Source organism: Squalius cephalus, assembly GCF_949319135.1.
Source record: "Squalius cephalus genome assembly, chromosome: 4".
In the NCBI taxonomy this organism is placed as follows: domain Eukaryota; kingdom Metazoa; phylum Chordata; class Actinopteri; order Cypriniformes; family Leuciscidae; genus Squalius; species Squalius cephalus.
Window position 1 is genome coordinate 52,107,062 of NC_137125.1, and position 24,921 is coordinate 52,131,982.

The window sequence follows — 24,921 nt, forward strand, 5'->3', positions numbered from 1 at the left end:
GCTTTGCTCAATGAGCAATTTCTGTGCTCATGTCAGTGCAGTGACAAGAAATGCCAAACTTGTCTTTACAGTAGGGCTGTGAAAAGATTAATCGCGATTAATCGCATCCTGATGGTCTTCGTTTAGGAGTCACATCCTGGGCCTTCCCGGTCAGAAGTGACCGGACACCTAAAAATGAAACTTCCTCCATCCCAGTAAAAACCAATGCAATTTATTTTTGTTCTATAATATTTATTCTTTTTAATTTAGTATTTTGAGACAATTTGATTGAACTTATTAATATTTATGCAATATTTATAGTCCATTTTTTTGCCATTGAAAATAATGATTTTTTTTTTTCTATACAGTATTTTCGGTTCAAATAGAGACTAGGCTTTCAGGAAAAAAAAAATCAATTTATTAAACATAAAATGAAATAAATCATGTTATTGCATGGGTTTACCACTAGATGCCTGTATAGCTCTAAATGGAGATGCTTGTGAATTCTAGTTGTTTTTGGACCAAATTACTTACTTTTAAGATGTGGATTGAATGTATTTTTTTAGAAATTCTGTGATTTTTAAAAATTCAAAACAGATTTTTTGTAATCTGAATTTATTGGTGTGTATGTGTATAAAAGTGTGTTTGTATGTGTGTGTGTGTGTGTGGGTGGGTGTGAATTTTTTGCACTCTTGATGTTGTAGAGCAGGGGTGCCCAAACCTGCTCCTGCCGATCGACTGTCCTGCACAGTTTATCTCCAACCCTAATCAAACACACCTGAAGCAACCAATTATGGCAGGGATGGGCAACTTCGGTCCTGGAGGGCCACTGTCCTACAGAGTTTAGCTTCAACCCTAATCAAACACACCTGAACAAGCTAATCAAGGTCCTCAGGATTACTAGAAAATCACAGGCAGGTGATTTTTTCAGGGTTGGAGCTAAACTCTGTAGGACAGTGGCCCTCCAGGACCGAAGTTGCCCATCCCTGAATTATGGTCTTCAGGATCACTTGAAAATTAAAGGCAGGTGTGTTTGATTAGGGTTGGAGATGAACTGTGCAGGACAGTCGATCGGCAGGAGCAGGGTTGGGCACCCCTGTTGTAGAGTGTCACCCCTTTACTGCGGTGAATCGTGGAATCGTGGCCGATTTGTAGATTGTACAGACAAGCATTCAGAGAATTTTTGTGTTTTTGTAAATTTCCCATTAATTTCCTATGGGTCGGTCATTTTTGACCGAAGACCACGAGTGTGACTATTTTTTTTACGACCAATTAGCATGCTCGGATCATGACCTCAATTTTTTTTTTTTATTCACATACCTAATGCCATAAAAGTCACCAAGTATTATAACCTTCCAAAGAAAAACTGTGATTTTAAAAAATTCAAAACAGAAAATTATTCGGTCAGAAATGACCGAGGACCATCAGAGGGTTAAATAATATATGTGTGTGTACTGTGTATAATTAAATTTGTATATATAAATACACACACATGCATGTATATATTTAAGAAAAACTGTGTTATTTATATATATAAAAAATTATACTTATAATATAAATTATATATAAATATATACAGTATATGTATGCAAATATTTCTTAAATATAGGCTATACATGCATGTGTATTTGTATATACAAAATAATTATACCAAGTACAAACACATATGTAAACACAAACTTTTATTTTGGATGCGATTGATCGCGATTAATCTTTTCACAGCCCTACTTTACAGTCTTTTTAATGTTCAGGTTTGACAGGTTTTTGTTTTTGTTTTTGTTTTTTTGTTGCATATACTCAAATTTAAAAAAGTCTCAAATGTGACGTGATGGTTGCGCCCTGTTCCTGAAACGGTCTGATAAAGACCTCGAACGTTCATGGGCTGCATCACAAAGTCTCTCTAAACTGATAGAAGCCACTCACTCACATTTACAGCAGAATTCAAGACACTACAAAGGTAATGTTCCACCATATATAACACTGTATATAAAAAGAAAACTGTGAAATTATAAAAATCTTTCATTTGTTATAATTTGAAGAGTATTTCAAAACTTTAGGCAAGAAATAACCAGCAAAATCATTGTTTTATTCATGCACTGGTCAATTTTGATATTTTGCATCCAACCTTTCTTCTTTCAGACTAGTGGAAAGAAATCACCTAAAATACACTTTTAAGTGTTTATTTGATCACACTTTATGTATTTGCATCTGTAGATTTCAATTTCAATACCTTTAAAAGTCAGAAATCTCCACTTTAGCAGCTTTACATTCACCAAACTTACAGTTGTATTCCGTATTCGGAAGGGTTTTAAAAAGGGATTTGTATATATATTATTTGCCATACATATATTTAAATTTATTCCTTAAAATATGGTGTAAATATTATTTTTTTCTGGCTGTTGACAGTATTTTCTTATTTATGGAATGATAAAAAATAGATATTTAAAATTGCCTCTGTAAAAATATTTAACTGTCTTTTTAACCTTTTTTTTTTTTTTTTTTTTAACCTAGCTTTATCCAATGTTCAGATGTCTGTTTTGGAATAGTATGCAAATTATTTTGCTCAAATGGGGTTGTATTCTAATTTTAATACATTATAATTACTACATTATAATAATTATTATTTTCTAATGTGGCAGAGTAGCTTACCTATACCGAGACGGAGGTGGGTTGAGTATCCAAAAACTGTACTAGAGTAAAAGTAGGCTACTTGATGAAATATTTACTCAAGTAAAAGTTATCATCTCTATTAGACAATATTAATCATTGTCAAAATAACAGAACCTGCGGAGTTTCGCGTTCAGGCATGTAAACGGATGCACTGTCTGACACCCGAAGGAGAAAGTGAGAAAGTTCACAGTGCTCGCCTCGCGCTCATGACCGCTGATGATCACATATCGTCAGCCTCATAGCATAATTGCCCAAGTCATATTTAAAAAAAAAAAAATGACTTAGGCAATTATGGTATGAGGCTAACGATGTGCTCTCCAAAATGTAATCAAATGTATATTTCTACAGGCGCATTTAAACTGCTGGTTGTCTTATTTAATGTATAAATTAAGCTATATGTCCAAAAACTGGTATAATGTCATACATTTAGTAGTGATATATCGTGTACTTTGCGTAATGATCTGTTTGTAAAATGTATTGCCTGTATGAAATGAAATCGCATGTTGTACCTACCTGTGGAATCGTTCACATGAATGATGCTGACATGCATACGCAGATGTTCAACTGATGAAGAGATGAGCTGCAAATACGCTGCAGATTTGCTTTCAATTGACTGTATGTCTTCCACTTCATCCAACGCTCATGATGTTCTTTAATTCCCGCTCAAGACGATTCAGTGCGTGCAGGGAACTGAACAAATCATTCAAACTGATTCGCGAACCAATTTACAGTTTTGCAAAATTGTCTTGAACGGAAACGACTCTAAAGAGTGATTCATTTGTGAATGGGGCATCGCTCCAAAAGAGACAGTACAGCGCGCGCTTGGAATTAACTACACATTTCTTAACGTATGCATTCAAATATTTTATTTATTTTTTCATTAAAAATGTAGGCTACTCGAGTTAAAATAAAAGTACCCTACCCACATTTAAATGGTTTACATTTGATTTAAATGAAATCTACTCTTAAAAATACAAATGTTACCAAAAATGACTCGTGTAGTTCGTTATACCCACATCTGCTTAAAGATTGAAATGATAGGAATTCATCCACCCTGGAATCTCACCCGGGGACTTTTTAGCCTACTAATTCGTTTCCCCCAAGGACAACACCGATTTGCGAACTGGAAATGATACAAAAAATGATGTAAGACAACACCTAGAAACCAGTCATTAACTGCCAACAAATTATAAATATGCAAGCAAGTCAAGTCAAAATCAACCAGCAAGTAGCTTTCATCTGTGCACGCGCGCACGCACACACACACACACACAAACACACACACACACATTTTAATCCCATGGAGGGGATACCACTACATAAAATGAGCAATGACAAAACAGACACGGCTTAGGATACTTTAAAACGTTTGCAGCATGATAAATACGCTATATAAAATTGTGGTTTTGAGAGGGAAAGAAGAAGAAGATATATGTCACATATAGGCCTAAGTCTCAATATTACTTTCAGAAATAGGCTAATGTAAAATACCGGTAAATAAAGCGAAATGATAAACATAAAAGATAAACATTTAGTTCCCCTCACTTCACAACAAATACTTTAAATTTAACAGGCCTATTCAGAACAGAACAAGAAAGTCTAGTTCACTTAATTTATGGCAGCAACTCAACATAAGTTTTTGAGTTTAAATAGGTGGAAATTGTGTCAACAAACAATACATTATGATCAACAATCTTCTGCTGAGCTTGAAACTGAATCTGAACTTGTAATACTTCTTAAGAGCTTATTGTAAAAGATCTGCCAATGAACTGATGAACCGCTCATCTCTAGCTGGAGCACAATGACATCTCAGGTCTCAAAGACGGTCCTGCGACTGCAGGCTGAGGACGTCCAGGCACTGAAAGAGGGAATTAACTTCAAGAAAAACCCAGAGGATGGCAAATGTTACATCATTTACAAAGTCAAAGACAAGCTACGAGCGTGCAGAAACCAGTGCAAACACCAGGGTGGACTCTTCATTAAAGACATGGAGGACATGGACGGCAGGTGAGTGAACCTAAACTCATTTAAACACAAATAATAAGAGATAATGAGGAGAAGAAGAACACATAAGAAGGAATTTGCTGGGAAAAAAGCCATTTCTGTGACAAACAATTGTTGTGCAATAACTGGTGTGAAATAATTGTTTAATTGTGCAATAATTGTTTATGAAAGGAACATGTGACACTGAAGACTGCAGTAATGATGCTGAAAATCACAGGAATAAATTACATTTGAAAATATACTAAAATAGAAAACAATTCTTTAAATTGTAATAATAATTCACAATTTTACTGTTATTTTTTTGATCAAATAAATGCATTATTGTTATTATTTAGCAGACAAACTGTCACGTGTTGAGTTTGTGCATTCATGAGAGTTCATTTTTTACCTGTTTTTCTGTTCACGTCTGAATTTCTTTGATAATCTTAGTTCAGTTCGCCTCCGTTCTCTCCCTGTTTCTGTTGTGTTCAGTTCTGTTCAGGTGTGTAATTAGCCCTCTCTTGTTTTCTGTCTATATAAACCCTGTTTCTTTCAGTTCATTGTCAGCTCTACGTCATGTTAAGTTGGTTGTTCTGTTCCTGTGATTCTTTTTTTTTTTGTGAAGATTTGAGTTGATTTCTAAATAAAGACTGCAGCACTTAGATCCTGTTTCATCTCTTCTGCAACCAACACTGACACAAACATAGTGCAGGAAGATTTACAATTCAATACTGTAGAAGTATATAAAAGGAATCATTAGACTGTGCTTGTGTATTTGTGTAACAGGACAGTGCGCTGCACTAAACACTACTGGAAACTTAACGTGGCCACCATGGAGTACGTCAACCCTCCAGACAGCTTCATGCAAGATGAACTCGGTAAAATCATTGTTATTTAAAACTGCTACTGGAGAAATGGAATCTTTCCATTCCACAAAAGGTTCTTTATAGTGGAAAAGGTCTTTTAGATTTTTAGGAAAAGGTTCTTTTGTTCACTGAATGGTTCTTTAATGACATCGCTTTGAAAACCCCCTTTTGGAACCTTTATTTTTAAGAGTTTATAAACATTTGATAGGCTATAATTTTAATTCCCACTAATAATTTTTAAAAACTTAATACTGATAGGTATATATATATATATATATATATATATATATATATATATATATATATATATATATATATATATATATATTAGGGATGTCCCGATCCGATCGCGTGATCGGAAATCGGGCCCGATCACGTGGTTTCAGACTCGATCGGAATCGGACGTTACCTCCCGATCAGGACTCGGATACATTATTTTTTAACACATCTATAGTTATGCGGTGGCACAGAGTTACGCCGGTTTCACACTGCACGCGTTAGCAGAGCGTATGGTGAGCAGGAGCAGGACACGCGCGTTTTGCTTTCACACTGGCAGCGTTTGTCACGCGCGGCTGAACCGCGGGTTGTGTACAGACAGAGTAGGCTACTCAATAATGGATAAGTTGGCATTGCTTTATTTCGTTTTCAAATACATTTAAGAGAAAAGACTTGTCAAGAAGCTTATTTTATTAATAATTTCATTTATATAACTTTTGGTTCATCTTTGTTTTTATTGTTCTGGCAACAAGTTTGTTTTTGGACATTTGTTTTATTTTAAATTGCTGTTGGTCATTTGATCGACTGTTTAAAACACAATAGATATCATCAATGCACTTTTTGGATAAAACTGCGGTGTATTTTGGCCATGATCAATGCATTGTCACTTTAATTCAGCGTAAGCGGCGCAGCAAAATAGACTCGGCGCCGAAACCCCCGCTGCACTGCTGTTCACGCGACGCTCCTGCTGGACGCTCACGCGCTGCTCCTGCTCCCGGTGTGAAATGAATGCACTCATTGATTAACATGGACGCCGAAAAAAATACGCGCTGCTCACGCGCCGCTGACGCTTGCGGTGTGAAACCGGCGAGTGCAGTACCTAAAAGCACATTACTGGCTTTGCAAACACTGTGGCACTTTTATTTTTTTATTTGTTTACATGCCTGCTGGGTATTTTAAGTTGAGGTGCTATTTGTTTATATATTAGACTTTTTTTATATTTACTGTTGCACTAAGTCCAAAAGTGAAGAATTTATGTTATTTATTACTTGATTGTTCAAGCTACCTCACAGAAGTGCTCTGTTTGTTAACAGAGTTGTTGAATGTTAAAATAAGGTGAATTAAATAAAAAAATAAGGAACATCCTGGATCTGTTTTTCGCTCTTCTTTATTCTTTTTTTTATGTATTATATTAGTATCGGATCGGGACTCGGGATCGGTAGATACTCAAAATCAAATGACTCGGACTCGAGGGCAAAAAACCCTGATCGGGACATCCCTAATATATATATATTTACTGTATACACACACATATAAAATATACACAGATGTAGGCCTATATTATTTGTATAGGCCTATTTGTCGGAAGCGAATGTTGTAGCCTAATAAAAACATTATTTCTGAAAGTTCTCTTTTTCTTGGTTATGCGAACGTTAAAGAAACATTCCATTTTATAATTTTGCAAACATTTTGGAAATTACTCTTTTGAATGTTCTCTGATAGTTCTGAAACAAGTAGCAACATAGACAAACTATAAACATTTCCATGAACGATGTGTAATTAAGGTTTTTGTGATAGCATGTTAAGTACATTGGTTCTCTGTTTAATGTTAATTAGCCTTCCTGGAAGAATGTTTGTTCATAACTTGCCAGAACGTTAGTCAAATTTATGATAAAGTTTCCTGTTAACGGGAACTGTTATCTTATTGCATTTGTTTGTTTGTTTGTGTGTGTGTGTGTGTGTGTGTGTGTGTGTGTGTGTGTGTGTGTGTGTGTGTGTAGAGGCAGTGCTGTCAGACACTGACGGTAGTTTAGAGCTGGTTGAGTTGAATCCTCCAGACCCCTGGACCGCAGAGCCGAGAGAAGCACAAGAGCTACAGGCCGGAGAGATCACGGTAAATCACTCATTAATGAACCGCACTGATCAGAACATTCAGTCTACCGGAGTCTAACCCTGCAACAGTCTAGGAATGTTATTTTATGGTTGCAAAAAATAAAAGAACTCAATACGCTAACGCGCTGACTGACACACAGCGTAGTCTTGTGCACACAGAAAGCAGCGTCTCTCACTATGCCATCGTGAGTTCAGTACTTGTTCACTCTTATTTCGCTTGAATGGTCAAATACACATGCAATTATGTCAAAATGTCCATCATGTGGAGTATTCATGTAAACACAGCCGGTTATGTCTCAAATGAAAGTAAACATTTCGGATTTGAATCAGTATAATGGATCCGTGCGTTTGGCCTTAAAGTGACAGACAGCAGCCTAATAAACCTGATGCTCATGTCATTATCTGAATAAAAAAAAAAGAGAAAATAACTTACTGCTCTTGACTGCATAACTTTTCATTAGCTTCAATAAGAATACATTTATACTTAATTTATACAGTGAAAACTATGCAATATTTTGATTATTACATTTCTGTGCTAATTCAAACGGCATGTTCATAGCTGCCAACTTTTAAGTTTAGCTTGGAGTGAGAATTATGGAGGGGGGGGGGGGGGGGGTATTGTCATAAGTGTATTGTGATTGTCAAAATATTTTAGTACTTAAACTGAATTTTATTAGGCTTAGTGACAACATGTCAATGTTTACACTGTACAATTTCAGGTAAGCTATACACTCTAAAAACTGCTGGGTTGTGTTAACCCAATTTTGGGTCAAATATGGTCTCACCCAACGTTGGGTTAAAAATTCAATTTAAAAATGGACAAACCCAGCCGTTGGTTTACATTTTTAATGTAACCAATGCAATTTGTCCATTTTTAAATTGCATTTTTGTCCATTTTTGATTTTGTCCAAAATGCAATTTGTCCATTTTTAAATTGCATTTTTTAACCCAACGTTGGGTGAGACCATATTTGACCCAAAATTGGGTTAACACAACCCAGCAGTTTTTAGAGTGTATGTTGTTGTTTTTTATTATTGCTTGACACAAATTTCACGATTTCAATTCAATTAAATTCTTGTGATTTTATTTAATATTGACTCATTTGGATAAATATTAGGTACACAAGATAGGCCTTAGTTTTTCTCAAGAAAAAGAAAATCAAACATACAGAGAGCCCTAACTCAAATTAAATATAATGCGGTTTTTTTTTTATTATAATAACAACTTTATTTAATGATATAAGTAAAAATATAATACATATGTAATATAGTACACATATTTAGCAAAATACTCTCTATATAGCTCTTCTTTTCTAGCCAACGTGCCTATATTATGGTCATTAAATGGCTTTCCTGAGGTAAATGTTATGACACAATAGTTCTCCAGCTGTTTTATTGACCCCTTTCCGCGGATGAAAAACACTGATTGATCGATATTATGTATGAGGAATATACATTTCGGTAAGTTGTACTGTATCTTTCAACAGTGTTCATTCGTGTTTATTTACTATTAGCTAGTAGATGATCGGTTCACGTGTCGCTAGGGATCTGTCACGTCATATTAAGCGCCAAAACGGTATTTATTGTTTGAATTTCATAATTAAATTGACAGAATCTGAGAGCTGAGATTTTTTTTATATCATAAGTAACCTGCTCTGTCTAGTCTGTCGATTTTTCTGTGCGTGAGAAAATGGATTTGACGTGAGAGCATGTGAAAACTCGCGTGAGTCTCACAGTGAATGCGTGAAAGTTAGCAGCTCTGCATGTTAAATAAACCTAGGCTATTTATAAGTCCCTGCTCACACATCCACACCCATGAGAATAAACACCCAGTTCAATAAACTTCTATATATTCTGTAGCTTTTATTTGCCAAAGGATCAGTCAAGATGGTCCTTCAAAGTGAAGTTTGTGGTTAGCTTCTGTCTGGTTTATGTTCATTCATTGTTTGAATACTTTCATCTCCTCGTTATTTTCCCCACGTGATTCATCTCGTTGGTCTTGTCAGCGGTGTCTTGTTAACTTCCCTGGTTGCCTGTGCCTGTGTTGTTAAGGTGATGATATACAGGGCAACTTTTTGAGCAATGTTGCTGGGCAATGTTGCCGTTAACGGGCAACCAGATGAGACACAGGGCCCACGACCGATCTAAATGATCCAGATAGAAATGTATTGCCCATGTTCAATGGGAAAGTGCCCAAGCAACAATCACTCTGCAAGATTGCCCAGCAACATTGCTCAAAAAGTTGCCCTGTGTATCATCACCTTTAGTCTGTCGTCCGTTGCGTAGCCTATCATAGGTTGTTCTGTCAGTTTTTGAGTTTGTTTAAATAAAACACTGCTGCAAATTAGATCCTGCATCCTTCCCTGCTTCAACCTGCAGTATTCTCATTTATAAAAAAAAAAAAAAAAAAAAAAAAAGTAAATAAAATGCCTAAGGAAAAAAGTAGAGTAATATGCAGCTGATACTCATGCTGATAGCATTCACAATTTTGGGGTTTTGAAAGAAGTTAATGTACTGTTATTCAGCTAGGGCGCATTAAATTGACAAAGTGTCAGTAAAGACATTTATAATGTTACAAAAATTTCTATAAACACTGTTTTTTTTCTAACCTTCTATTCATCATGAATCCTGAAAAAAAATCGTGTGTCATGATTTCCACAAAAATATGAAGGAGTAGGCTACAACTGTTTTCAACTGATGATAATCAGAAATGTTTCTTGAGCAGAAAATCATCATATTGGAATGATTTCTGAAGGATCATGTGACACTGAAGACTGGAGTAGGCTAATGATGCAGAAAATTCAGCTTTGATCACAGGAATAAATTCAATTTTAGGCAATTACAATAGAAAACAGCTGTTTTAAACTGGAAGTGAAGTTCGCCGTGACAAACTGTTTTATCACAATGTTAGCAAGTTTTATCATGTTGTTAGCATGTGTTTAGCATTTTGGTAACATGTTTTAATATATTGCTAACATGAATTAGCATGATGCTAACATGTTTTACTACATTGTTGACATGAAACACGTCAATCCATAAATACTCTCTGTGTGTGTTTGTTTCAGCTGACGTACATCACACACGCGTGTATGGAGCTTAAAGCGGGGAACAAGACGATGATGTTTGACCCGTGGCTCACTGGACCAGCGTTTGCGAGAGGCTGGTGGCTCATTCATGAACCTCCGTCTGATGCCATGGACAGACTCAGTCAGGCAGATCTCATTTACATCAGCCACATGCATTCAGATCACCTGAGGTTATAGTCTGATCAACCACAGCACTTCAACTGCATATATGACATTCCTTATATTAAATTATATTATATTATGCAAAAAAACAAACATTTAAAATCCAACTCTGCATCTTTTTTCTATCAGCTACCCAACTTTGCGACGTCTTTCCAAAAAGCGTCCAGATATTCCCATTTATGTCGGAAACACTTCACGGCCGGTGTTCTGGTGAGACTGAACGACTTCATACACTTTTAAAATTAAACTTTTTTGGGGGGGGGATGGGTCAATCGTCAATGGAATCTTTCCATTCCACAAAAAGTTCTTTAATGGTGGAAAATGGTGATTTTAAGAACTTTTCACTAAAAGGTTATTTTATGGCAAAAGACCCCTTTTCGAATCCTTATTTTTAAGAGTCATTTTAATTGCAGCTAATACTTTTGAAGCATAAAAATGACAAACATCAATTTTCTTCATTGCAGCCACTCACCTGTGACAAAAATGTTTTATATTATTATAATTTTAACTCTAATTATAAGAATAAGACAAAATATATTACTTCTATAACTTTTATACTTGCATGTTTTGAAGTACTTTCACTGCAGTAATCTGCTGAGATTCTACTTTAGAAAGAGACCAAAGCATTCAGGAATTACAAACATTTAATGGGGTAGTTCACCCAAAAATGAAAATTCTGTCATTAATTACCACCCTCATGTTGTTCCAAACCCGTAAGACTTTCGTTCATCTTTTTAATGAAATCTGAAAGCTTTCTCTCCCTCCATTGACAGCTACGCAACTATCAGTTTCAAGCCCCAGAAAGATAATAAAGACATAAAGTAATTCATGTGACTCCAGTGGTTTAACCTAAATTTTATGAAGCGACGCGAGTGCTTTGTTTGCATATAAAACATCATTTACCACTTTATTTACAATATGTTTATGTTCAACGTCCGCCCTCACGTCAACACAACATGCACACATCGTGGTGCTCTCATGAACCCGCGTTGGAGATTCATATTTTGTAAATAAAGTGGTAAACAGTTTTTTTTTGCACAAACAAAGCACTATCCCTTTAAGAACCAATAGTGCTTTTAACGTCTATGTTCAAGTGTGACAGTTCAGAGGGTTTCAATTTGACATTTTTATGATTTAACTATTAATTTTGGTAATACTTTAGATTAGGGCCAATTCTCACTATGAACTAGTTGCTTATTAGCATGCATATTATATTGGCTGTTTATTAGTACTTATAAAGCACATATTATATGCCTTATTCTGAATGACCATATTCTACACCCCTTAATCCACCCAATACCTAAAGTTAACAACTACCGAACTATTACTAAGCAGTAATTAGGCGTTTATTGAGGCAAAAGTCATAGTTAATAGTGAGAATTGGACCCTAAACTAAAGTGTGACCTTAGTTTTTAATCAGCTCCTGTTTGGGAAACCCTGCTGATCCAGAGACCATCTGACTTGCAGATAAACAGCTTGTTTGTGTTTTGTTGCAGGTATCTGGAGAAAAGTGGAGTGAATTTAACAAACATTAACGTGGTGCCGTTCGGTGTATGGCAGAATGTGAGTGATACGGTGGGCTTTTTTTCCCTTTTGCTCTTTTTTCACGTGTTCTACTTTTTCTGATCTCGGCTTTTGAATCATTTGAAAGGTCGATGATCACCTGAGATTTATGATTCTGATGGACGGAGTTCATCCTGAGATGGACACCTGCTTGATCGTGGAGTATAAAGGTATTTTGCTGCTCATTCAGACTGATTTTTCCTGTAACGCTGCTTTGAAACAATTGTTATTGTATAAAGCACTATATGAATAAAGGTGACTTCTTCCTCTGTTTGAGGAAGGACTAAGAGCTTATATGTTACTAATTATCTTAAGTATGAAAAATAAGTAACAAATTAACTATAAGAATAAGATGAGATGAACAGAGCGAGGTCATAGAAAGAGTTTCTGTTGCATTCTTCTCCCTTTATCTATACCATGTGATGTAAAGCACACACAGGTCACATGAAGTCAACATGCACAATAACTGTCGTTATGGAAAGTTCAAGTGTAGATAAACCACCAACACTTTCTTCCGTTCAAGGGTGTGAAAGTGTCACCCTCCATAAATATGTAAATATAAGACAGTAAGATAATGTTGAAATTGTTTTATGTAAATAAAAATGATGAATCACCAACAAAAAGATTATCTTCAACAGATAGTTTTTCTCCTCAATAAAGCAGCTAAAGCCCCTCAGAAATGCACAACATTGCTAATAGGTTGGATAAACTAAAAAAAAAAACACCTTCCAAGGTCACATGATCCTGAATACGGTGGACTGCACCAGACCAAACAATGGACGTCTTCCTCACGGTGTTGACGTGATGATGAGCGACTTCGCTGGCGGCGCCTCCGGTTTCCCCATGACCTTCCACGGCGGCAAGTACACTGGTGAGTTACACACCAAAGTCCCTTTAAGGCGAGTCATTTCACTCGCCGGCCATCTTTGAAACGCTATTTCAGTCATGCAAATACAGCTCCTCTCTCTTTGGTGAAACATTAACTTTTCCAAATTACAAATACATTTTATATTTGAAACCAACAATTCAATCTGACAACATCTGTCTCATGCCATTTTGTTTCTAAACGCTCAAATCATGACAAAAAACTGCATATATTAAGTGGAGTGCAATGCACATGTGCAATCATAAGCACGCTTCTCAAAACACTGACCGTTTTTATAGCAACTGGAGCTTTCTAACGGCAGCTGCAGTGATGCAATGACTTTCCAATCCAATCCAATCCAACTTTATTTGTAAAGCACATTTAAAACAACTAAGGTTGACCAAAGCGCTGGACATTGACATGATTTCGGTCAGATTATAAACACATGAGTAGCAAAAAAACCTAACATTTAAAACAAGGGACAAACTAGAAAATAAAAATGCAGAAATACAACTCTCAAGCAGGTTTAAAGGCCAATGAATAAAAATGAGTTTTAAGTCGTGATTTAAAAATGTGAAGGCTGGGGGCCAAGCTGACACGCAAAGGCAAATCATTCCACAGCCTTGGGGCCACGACTGAAAATGCTCGATCTCCCCTATTTTTGAGCCACGTTCTAGGGACAAAAAAGAGTAGCAGGTCAGCAGACCTGAATGATCTCAGAGGAGCGTGCGGCTTCAGTAGTTCAGAGGTATAAGCTGGGGCTTGACCATAAAGAGATTTAAAAACAAACAACAGAATCTTAAAATGTATTCTAAAGCAAACCGGTAGCCAATGAAGGGAGGCAAGAATAGGCGTAATGTGATCTCGTTTATCGAGTTCCGGTCAGGAGTCGCGCGGCAGCATTTTGAACCATTTGTAATCTGGAGAGGGAGGCCTGGTTAATACTTACATATAAAGCATTACAATAATCCAGGCGAGTTGTGATACAAGCATGTATAACCCTCGCAAAATCAGTGAAAGATAAAAATGGCTTCAGTTTGGTAAGCAGGCAGAGTTGAAAGAAACTAGCTTTTACAACGTAATTTATCTGCTTCTCTAGTTGAAAATCACTATCCATCTTAACACCAAGTTTAGTTACCATGGACTTGACAAAGGGTGTCAGGGGACCCAGGTCCAACTGGGAGGCGCCAGTAGAACTGCTGGGTCTAAATATCATGACTTCGGTTTTACTTTCATTAAAATGTAAAAAGTTTAAAGCCATCCAGGCTTTGATGTCATAAAAACAATCTAATAGTTGTGGTGGATTTTTAATTAATAAAATAGTAAACTGTATATCAAACTAATATTAACTCTAACATCTAACCTTACTTCCCTTTTTAGGCCTAACAAAACTAACACTCTGAAACACAATGGACTAAAACGTTCTGTCCTGTGTTTTTAAATGTTGTGTTACATACCCCTTTGATTTGGTTGTGTGTGTGTGTAAAAATAACAAATATGGGAAATTAAACTAGGTTATAACCTTGTGATTAACAATGAAGTAATCATTAAAACAAAGTTTGCTTTGGCTAGTAACAGAAGGGTTTGCATATGAAGAACCAATCAAATTCATATAATTTTGCCATACTGCCTAGTCTATAAAAACTGTTGTATTCGTGTTAGCTGGTGGGATTCTCAATGGAATTTGTCTGAGATCCTCCGGCCTTGCTTCTTCTTGGGAGATGCCCTGGAGAACTGCTCTGAGATCCCCCAGCCGTGATTAAAGCATTTAGAGGACATTTGCTGAAGTCTGTTTGTCGCTAGTTAGGGGAACAAGTATTAGCACCCAGCCAACGTCGATGTGTAGACGCGCTAGAGTATAAATATTATAGGACGTAGTTAGGTCTAAGGAAAAATCTACCACATAGTCTTTTTAGGGAATTATCACCCTTATTTTTTATAGGCAAGTAAATCTGTGATAGCCTAGAAATCTAGACGCACCCTAGGGGCAGCAAAATTTATTTTGCAGCCAGTGTGGTCTAGCAACTCTCCGTTGACTTTCGAGCTGGAAAAAACAAACTCAGGTCAGGCCAATCACATCATGTATAGAGTACGCGGGGCGGGCTTAACATAATGACGACAGAGTTGCAACGGTTCCCTGCTACTTGAAAACAAAGAATGGCTGATGCTGCTGGCGAACAGCGGTCTTTCGAATCGGCTTTGGCCGCGACTCTGGAGGACTTGGAGTTAAGCTTTTCTTTGAGAAAAGAGCAAAGAACAGCACTTAAGTCATTCTTAAAAAAGGAAGATGTGTTCAGAGTTTTGCCGACTGGATACGGCAAAAGTTTAATATACCAACTAGCCTTCTTCGTTGCTCTGATTGGTTGGAGCGCTATCCTATTGCGTGCAGAGGGATTTTGAGAGACAACCGTTTATCCCGCCCCTCGGATTAAGCCGTGCCAATGGTGAGTTGCCAGACCTAACATCTTGATGTAGGTCTGGCTTGCCAGGCTAAATCTGTGAATCATCTGCATAAAATGGTAACTGACGTTATGCTTCTTTAAAGGGGGGGTGAAATGCTCATTTTCACTCAATCTCCTGTTAATCTTGAGTACCTATAGAGTAATATTGCATCCTTCATATCTCCAAAAAGTCTTTTGTTTTATTAAATTTTTAACAGAAAGATTGGCTGTACCGAGTCTTTCCGGAAAAAAACGAGCGGCTGGGGGCGGGCCGTGTGGGCGAAGCTTAGCTGTGCTAACGCGCCAAGCTAGTGACAACACACAGAGACATTTGTTCAACAAACAGTTTTACTCACCGTCCGGTTCCAACGCACGACCGCGAAACTTTATCATTGTGACTGCTCGATCCTTAAGCATTAGACGATCTGCAAATCCGTCGATATGGGCTTTGTTCATAAAACAATCATCGTCGAAATGCAGGGAACAACAGTCTTACAACACAACTCCGTTTATGCTCAGGAAAACAAACTCCATCCACGGGTTCCTTAACGCTGGGTTCTTTGGGAATCTGTGCAGGGTTGTCTTGCCCTGGCAACCAAAAACACACTTCTTTGGTGACATTGACTTCCCAAAAGCCGGGCAGGGCGCTTTGATGGCGAACTGCTTTCACTCTCTTGCTCTGGTCTAAGAGTGCGCGCGCGGCCGCGATCTTACCGGAGAAGTGCCCTTAGAACCCATATAAGGAAATTCCGCCCTATCTTACGTAAGACAGAGCAATACTCGAAAAAAACTTTCCGAAACTTGTGACAAACCGGAAGGAGTATTTTTGGAACAAAAATACTCCTTCAAACGTACAACTTAGTTTTTGAAACTTTGTCCATGTTTAGCATGGGAATCCAACTCTTTACCAGTGTAAAAAACTCAGTATGCATGAAATAGCATTTCACCCCCCCTTTAAGATGGATCCAAGGGGAAGCAAATAAAAGGAGAAGAGAATCTGTCCCAAAATAGAGCCCTGAGGAACTTGTCAGTGGTGCTGCGGGTGAAGTATAGTCACCAAAAACAACTTTGAACACTCTCTCTGAAAAATATGATCGAAACCATTCTAGTGCAGTGCCTTTAATCCCCACGCTGTGCTCGAGACGAGAGATAAGAACACTGTGGTCGACAGTATCGAAAAGCATAAAAGCATAAGGATAAGGATTGCAGAGTCTCCAGAGTCTGTTGAGATTAAAAGATCATTTTTAATCAAGACTTTACCAATTGGCGATTGGCTCTTTTATTTAGAAGTATTTAGAAGAATATTACCATATTGTGCGTTGCACTTTCTCTCATTTACAGTAATGAATGCGCCATCTTTTTATATCTTAAGTCTTTAAAAATGTACATTAAGGCAACTCTGCATTCTAATTCTAATTTTCTGACTTTGACAGAAAGCTGGAAGGCGGATTTCATCAAGAATGAGAGGAAGAAACTGCTTAACTATAAGACTCAGTTGGTGAAATCCCTGCAGCCCAAGATCTACTGCCCGTTCGCTGGATACTTCACTGAAGCTCATCCTTCTGACAGGTGGATATTAACGCATCTCTCGTCACAAAACCTTCTAGATAGCTACTGTATGCAAGAATGCATTTCAGTTTTAATGAAAACATCATTAGTCAACACGAAACAACATTCACAAGCTATTTTATGCATGTTGTGTGATGTCTGACAATAATACTTGAATACGCATTAAATTGATCAAAACTAAAAGTGAAGATGTTTATAATACACTCACCTAAAGGATTATTAGGAACACCTGTTCAATTTCTCATTAATGTAATTATCTAATCAACCAATCACATGGCAGTTGCTTCAATGCATTTAGGGGTGTGGTCCTGGTCAAGACAATCTCCTGAACTCCAAACTGAATGTCAGAATGGGAAAGAAAGGTGATTTAAGCAATTTTGAGCGTGGCATGGTTGTTGGTGCCAGACGGGCCGGTCTGAGTATTTCACAATCTGCTCAGTTACTGGAATTTTCACGCACAACCATTTCTAGGGTTTACAAAGAATGGTGTGAAAAGGGAAAAACATCCAGTATGCGGCAGTCCTGTGGGGGCGAAAATGCCTTGTTGATGCTAGAGGTCAGAGGAGAATGGGCCGACTGATTCAAGCTGATAGAAGAGCAACTTTGACTGAAATAACCACTCGTTACAACCGAGGTATGCAGCAAAGCATTTGTGAAGCCACAACACGCACAACCTTGAGGCGGATGGGCTACAACAGCAGAAGACCCCACCGTGTACCACTCATCTCCACTACAAATAGGAAAAAGAAGCTACAATTTGCACAAGCTCACCAAAATTGGACAGTTGAAGACTGGAAAAATCTTGCCTGGTCTGATGAGTCTCGATTTCTGCTGAGACATTCAGATGGTAGAGTCAGAATTTGGCGTAAACAGAATGAGAACATGGATCCATCATGCCTTGTTACCACTGTGCAGGCTGGTGGTGGTGGTGTAATGGTGTGGGGGATGTTTTCTTGGCACACTTTAGGCCCCTTAGTGCCAATTGGGCATCGTTTAAATGCCACGGCCTACCTGAGCATTGTTTCTGACCATGTCCATCCCTTTATGACCACCATGTACCCATCCTCTGATGGCTACTTCCAGCAGGATAATGCACCATGTCACAAAGCTCGAATCATTTCAAATTGGTTTCTTGAACATGACAATGAGTTCACTGTACTAAAATGGCCCCCACAGTCACCAGATCTCAACCCAATAAAGCATCTTTGGGATGTGGTGGAACGGGAGCCTCGTGCCCTGGATGTGCATCCCACAAATCTCCATCAACTGCAAGATGCAATCCTATCAATATGGGCCAACATTTCTAAAGAATGCTTTCAGCACCTTGTTGAATCAATGCCACGTAGAATTAAGGCAGTTCTGAAGGCGAAAGGGGGTCAAACACAGTATTAGTATGGTGTTCCTAATAATCCTTTAGATGAGTGTAGAGACTCATTTCAAAAACATAAAAAATATATGAATTATTCCGGTAGTGTATATAATAGTCATCAAAGTGTATTATGAAGTAACACTCGAACATGATTAACAGGTACATAAAGGAGACGAATATCAAGAACAGCCCAGCAGACCTGAACGAATCAGTAAGAAAGAGCTGTCCAAACATCTTATCCTGGACACCTTTACCCGGTTCTGTCCTGGATCTGGCCCTCGCGCTAAATGACACATCTAAAAGGTATCATGGCTTTATTAGCATTAGCATGTAACTTTCCCATGCCTTTATTAGCATGTAACGTTCCTATGGCTTAATTAGCATTAGCATGTAGCCTTCCCATGACTTTATTACCATGTAGTATTCCCATGGCTTTTTTTAACATTAGCATGTAGTGTTCTTTGCATTTACATGTAGCATTCCCATGGCTTAATTAGTATTAACATGTAACGTCCCCATGGCTTTAATAGCCAAAGCTTGTAGCGTTCCCATGTCTTTATTAGTCTTTATTGTCTTTATTAGCATAAGCATGTAACGTTCCTATGACTTTATTAACATTAGCATGTAGTGTTCTTTTCATTATCATGCAGCATTCTCATGGCTTTATTAGCATTAGCATGTAGTGTTCTTGTAGCTTTATTAGCATTAGCATGTAGCATTCCCATAGCTGCATTAGCGTGTAGAGTTCTTGTGGCTTTATTAGCATTAGCATGTAACGTTCCTGTGGCTTTATTAGCATTAACATTTAGCATATGAACATGTTGACGTAGCTTCAGTGCATTATCAGCGGTTCTCAACTGGTTTTGCAAAAAATTCCTTATAAATCATTGAGGCATGTATAATGCTTGTTTCTTTTTTACTCTCTTCTCGTTCTTCATGTTTTCTTAATTCTTTAGTAATTTGATGCTTGAGATGTTTAATTATGTTTTTTTCTAATAAGAGCAACCACTGAAATGTATTAAAATTAACATTAACGAATATGATAGTGTTATTTTCGTATCATATATTATCATAGTATAATAGTTTAGTAATAATTTAGTTTTTCATTTTTTTCATTATTATAGTCATTTTGTTGTGTGCTTTGGTGGTTTTTATTAGTTTTTTGCATGGACTGTAAAAAAATATGGACGTTATGTCCGTGACGTCACCCGTAGGTTTCTGAAGACCGTTTTTGAAGCCTAAAGTGGGCGTGGCCGACCGTCGCCATCTTGGCAGCGCGTCACTCCCGAATTTATTTATTTTTACAGTCAAACAATTAGCTGAGGTAACGTGACGGCTAACAGACAGCAGACAAACGGCTAATGATGTCTAATGACCACAGCAGCGGGAATCCACCTGTCACTCAAAAGTGGACACACCCTTAATTATGCAGAAATTTAAGGCTTAATATAATTTAAACGGATGAGTTATAAAAAAATTCACCCCCCTCACAGTTGTCATGAAGGGCAAAATTAGCTGTATAGACCAAAGCCACTTTTTGCTCCAGACTGTGAACATGTTTTTTTCTGCTGGAAAGTTGGGCATTTCAACATGGGGGAGATGCAGATTTGACTCACTTCTGCACCCAGCCTCAAGCGGCCAGTCGATGAATTGCCATTTAATTCACTTCCGCGTTGGTTTCAAGAGAGAGACAGGGAGGTTGCCGCTTGGTTTTTTGTAACAGTTGCTTTGTCAACTAGCTAAAGTATAAAGTTTTTTAGTTTATTTTTATTTTTAGTTAACTATAATAACCAAGCATGATTGAATAATTATGCATTTTGTAAATGCATATTCAACAGTAGAAGTGTAATCTGTAAACTATTTATTTGTAAACATATTGACTGTAGTCTCTGACAAAGTTTTTTTAACCTTTTTACGTTTATTGTTTATAGTTTCTGAGCATGCTAGTATTTAATTTTGATTATGTTGTTATGATCATATTCATATGAATGAGTGAATTAGCATGTAGCATGAGTCTCTGTGATTATGTCTGCCTGTTTTTCATTTTCTTTTCTGGTTTTAATATCATAACCATAGGAGTGCCATCACTGAACCGCCCAGCGGTACAAAGATCTATAAGGACAGTTGGGACTTTGACTTGTATGTGGATGAACTGAATGCTTCCATTACAGCTGAAATCTTTAAATGCAAAAGCTGGATCCAGTACTATTATAACTGGGCAGGATTTAAAGGCTACAATCTGGTCATTCGGGTAAATAATATTTTTTATAGCTAAACGGCAGGTGGATCTCACACATACACAAACAAACACGCCACAACACTGAGTGTTTTCCCATCAGGTCATAGAGACGGATGATGATTTCAAGCCCCTGCAAGGAGGTTACGACTATCTAGTGGACTTTCTGGACCTTTCTTTCCCAGACACGCGCCCGGAGAGAGATCACGCGTACGAGGAGGTGACCTGACTCGAGTCCTGTAGCACAGACTGTGTTGGATGAGATATGCACTGATTTTAATACATGAAACGTGTGTGTTTAGATCAAGAACAGAGTGGGCGTGATGAGACACGTGGTTTTGAACGGGCTGCTATGGGACGACCTGTACATCGGCTTCAATAACAGAATGAGTCGAGATCCTGATGTTTACCACCACAAGTAAAATACAATCATCACAAAATGAAAAGGAAAAATACATAAGAGCGTATAAGTGATGTGTCAATTGGAATTATCATGTTTGGGATTTTATGCATTTACCATGGTATTTGCATGCTACCCTAAAGCACTCGTAGGAAAAAGATTCAGTGAGGTTCTATATAGAACTCTAGTGTTCTTGACTCAATTTTAATGGCAAACTAAGTCTTAAATTATTGCATTATAATTTCATGTTCAACAGGGGGGTTTTTTTATATAATTTTTTTCTGAATGAACTAAAACTAAATCCATAAAATGATCCCATGATGGAACCCCTAAAAGGTTCTATATATGATGTGCCTGACGGAACCCTTGAAGGTTCTATATAGAACCTTTTCTTCAAAGAGTGTATGAAGATTTTAACGTCAAAAAAAAAAAAAAAAAAGTGTATTTTTTTTTTTTCAATACTTCAATTTAAACTCTAATTTTCATTTATGACATTTATATTTTATTTCAGATTTATTTTAATTAATGAAAACAATTTTTACGTTTTAGTGTTAACACTAGATTGTTTTATTTATTAACATGAGATAACTACATTAGTTAACATGAACTAAGAATGAACGATAGCATTTATCAATCAGTTCATGTTAATCTCAATATTTACTACTATATTTTCAAGATCAAAAGTTGTATCAGTTAACATTAGTTGAACATGATCATTTTAACCAACTTTAACAAATGTTACTAAATGCTGTTATTGTTAGTTTAATTTATGTTAGTTTATGTTAGTTAAGGCATTAATAATGTTAACAAATGAAAGCTTATTTTAAAGTGTTACCATTTTAGTTTAAGTTCACAATAACAACGCGTACGACCACTTTGCTAACATGATGACAAAAACATTTCAGATCAGAGAAATACAAGTAGTGGCATTCATGACAATTAATAGCATTTGTTTTTCACCGGCAGGTTCTGGAATCATTTCCAGACGGAACTGCCACTATCAGGGCCAGACTGGGATCATTTCCTTCAAACTGCCAGTGAAACGGACGCGCCAGATGAGAGCAGAAACACCTGTGTGCTATCTTAATTTGTTCATTTACCAAATACCTGCATGTCCTCACAATGTAAGGTGCCTGAAACCTGAATACACACTATTACATCCACCTTATTTTGCAACACAGAAGTAAGCTATTTTCTGTGAGTGTGTGACACTTCCGATTCATAATCCGCATATTGGTAAATAACTAAGGAAGAATAAAAGTGCACTAAACGGTAAAAACTATTTGCACTACAATCCAGTATGTTTACAATTATTACAATACATTAAAATAATATGGTAAGAAATAGCAGTTTGCAATATCAAGCAGGATAACAGGCTTTTTTGTACAGCTAAAAATTTAATTATAATAATTTAGACATTAAATGAACAAGTTCTCAGTGTAAATGTTCTGGGTCATAACATTGTTAATGTGGTTTTGGGAGTGTGAGGGGTGTGATACTGATGCTGCTCACACACACGTTTGGAAATTTCTTATCTTATGTTCATCTTATGTTATGTTAAAGTGTATTATGTTTATATGGAATACTTGATTCTGTGCACAAATAATTTTGCATAATGGTGCCAAACCGTATGATTGTTTGTTTCCCCTGGAAGCTGATTTTCTTCATAGTTGCACTACATTTGCTTCATGTCTCTTTTTCGGTTAAGTTTGCTATATTATTGTCATGTAGTTATTGTTTATTTATGAAATGGGTTTGAAATGTTTGTTTGTTTTGTGTTGCTGGTATTTGGGAGACACTGACAATTAACTATTGCCATCACTAATGTATTATGTATTATGTATTCAGGAGGAGTCACTAAACACTGGGATATTATGAGATGCTGATCACTTTATAATCAACTACTTGAATTACTGTAAAAAGCATTTAGAAAATAAATGCTTTAAGAGACTGTGTACATTTTAATAACAATTACATATCAACAGAGTCCAAAAGTCTAAGAACACTTTGAAAATATGTGATTTAAATAACTTATTTAAACCCAGAGAAGGAAGAAATGTTTCATATTTATATTCAACTTTTCACTCAAACTTTTATTCTGATAATATAATTTGTAATGAACAAAAAAAGGATTTCCACTTTTAGTGTCAGAATTTTAAACCCCACTGTAATATAAAATAAATATGTTAAGTATAAACAACATAGACATCAGTGATGATGTTTTAGTATTACTATTTTAGTTTATTAATATTTATTAATAAACTATTTAGTTATAAATATTTTAAATTGTATTTATTTTTATATTTGATTTTGTCATTTTTATATATTTTTTATATTTCCATTAACTTTTTTTTTAGTTTCAGCAATTTTAAGAAACTTACTTTAAACTTAATTTATTTCCGTTAGTTGCCACAGCAACCCTTCTAACTTTTTTTAAGTTTAAGTTGTTTTTTTAAGATAATATAATTTGTAATGAAAAAAAAAAAAACATTTTCATTGAAAAAAGGATTCACTTTTAGTTTGACTTTTAAATGCACCATAATATAAAAAAATACACAAAATATACACAACAATAGACATCAGTGTTATTTTAGAAGTTTTTTATAGTGAGTTGAAAAGGCAAGAGGTTTTTTTTAAGTTTAAGTTTTTCATATAATATTTATATATCGTTATTTCTTTGGTCGTGTGTCGGCCATATTAAAATTCAAGAGAATATAATTCTAACGTTAGTCGTTGTCGTTGTCTTGGGGCCTGATTCAGAAAGGAGGTTAAGTGTATGTTAACCCTGAAATGAGGGAAACTCTGGGTTTTCTGTTTCAGAATGGGAGGTATGTCAAACCTGAGAAAGCAGAGTAAGTCAAGCCCGTTTCTGAAAGAGAGGTAACTTATATGGTAACTTACTCTTGTGAACCTAACCTGGTCGGGAGCAGGTTTTCTTCGGTAAACCCAGAGTTTCTTTCGGTCTCCTCCACTTTTTTAAAGAGGAAGCGGTGTTTAAACACCTCATTCATTCTTTCAGTAAATTTTTATTAATAAAATTAATCTTTTATTAATAAATAAAATATTGCTATTTTTACTGCTGTTTTTTTTCTTACTTTTTCTAAATCCAGCTCAAGTAAACTGAGCTGGTAAGATTTTTCAACCTCAAAGTACAAGTAACTTACTAAAAGCGAGTGTTTATAGCAGGTTTATAAAAACTGATTAAGGTCAATTTACTGTTTTTAATTAAATACCATGTTTGCATTTACAGTAAAAATGAATACGCAATAAAATTGTGGCAACAGATTACAAGCAATATTATTAATTAAATTTAACAAATTAGAATTGAGTAATAATTAATCAAATGAATTCCTTAAAAGTTAACCATTTAAAATGAGTAAAATTTACAACAATTTCTTTTAAACAAAAATATCTGAATAACAGACAGACGTCAAAGATGAATTAAGAACTCTTTATTTTTTATTGCCAACATGACAGACACCTGATATTAACAAGCAGAATCACTGAAGGAGAAAACCATAAAACCACCATTATGGTGATCAGTGTTTGTTTTAGTTGGACTCTTGACCCTTAAATCATTAACTTTAGATTTAGTTTGGCTGCTGTACCTGAGTTATAACAGCC

General features: G+C 36.3%; 2 protein-coding genes across 2 annotated transcripts in view; one reads left to right on the plus strand and one right to left on the minus strand.

Annotated features, from left to right (window-relative positions):
- krr1 (KRR1 small subunit processome component homolog) overlaps positions 1 to 24,921 on the minus strand; it is a 74,212-nt gene that overhangs the window by 30,656 nt on the left and 18,635 nt on the right. The window lies entirely within an intron of this gene.
- LOC307157966 (cytidine monophosphate-N-acetylneuraminic acid hydroxylase) lies at positions 1,868 to 23,286 on the plus strand. Its single transcript, XM_079870033.1, has 15 exons — positions 1,868 to 1,936; positions 4,441 to 4,656; positions 5,419 to 5,510; positions 7,496 to 7,608; positions 10,672 to 10,862; positions 10,984 to 11,064; positions 12,351 to 12,417; positions 12,506 to 12,587; positions 13,151 to 13,288; positions 17,157 to 17,292; positions 18,821 to 18,964; positions 20,738 to 20,912; positions 21,001 to 21,117; positions 21,200 to 21,315; positions 22,264 to 23,286. Exons 2-15 carry the CDS (start codon positions 4,451 to 4,453, stop codon positions 22,382 to 22,384), a joined length of 1,779 nt encoding a protein of 592 aa, XP_079726159.1. The 5' UTR covers positions 1,868 to 1,936; positions 4,441 to 4,450; the 3' UTR covers positions 22,385 to 23,286.

Excerpts from the sequence above, each read along its gene's own strand:
- LOC307157966 (XM_079870033.1), top strand. The coding sequence starts at position 4,451 with ATGACATCTCAGGTCTCAAAGACGGTCCTGCGACTGCAGGCTGAGGAC. Across the intron at positions 18,965-20,737 it reads CTAAATGACACATCTAAAAG|GAGTGCCATCACTGAACCGC; the intron begins GTATCATGGCTT and ends TCATAACCATAG. Across the intron at positions 21,118-21,199 it reads GAGATCACGCGTACGAGGAG|ATCAAGAACAGAGTGGGCGT; the intron begins GTGACCTGACTC and ends GTGTGTGTTTAG.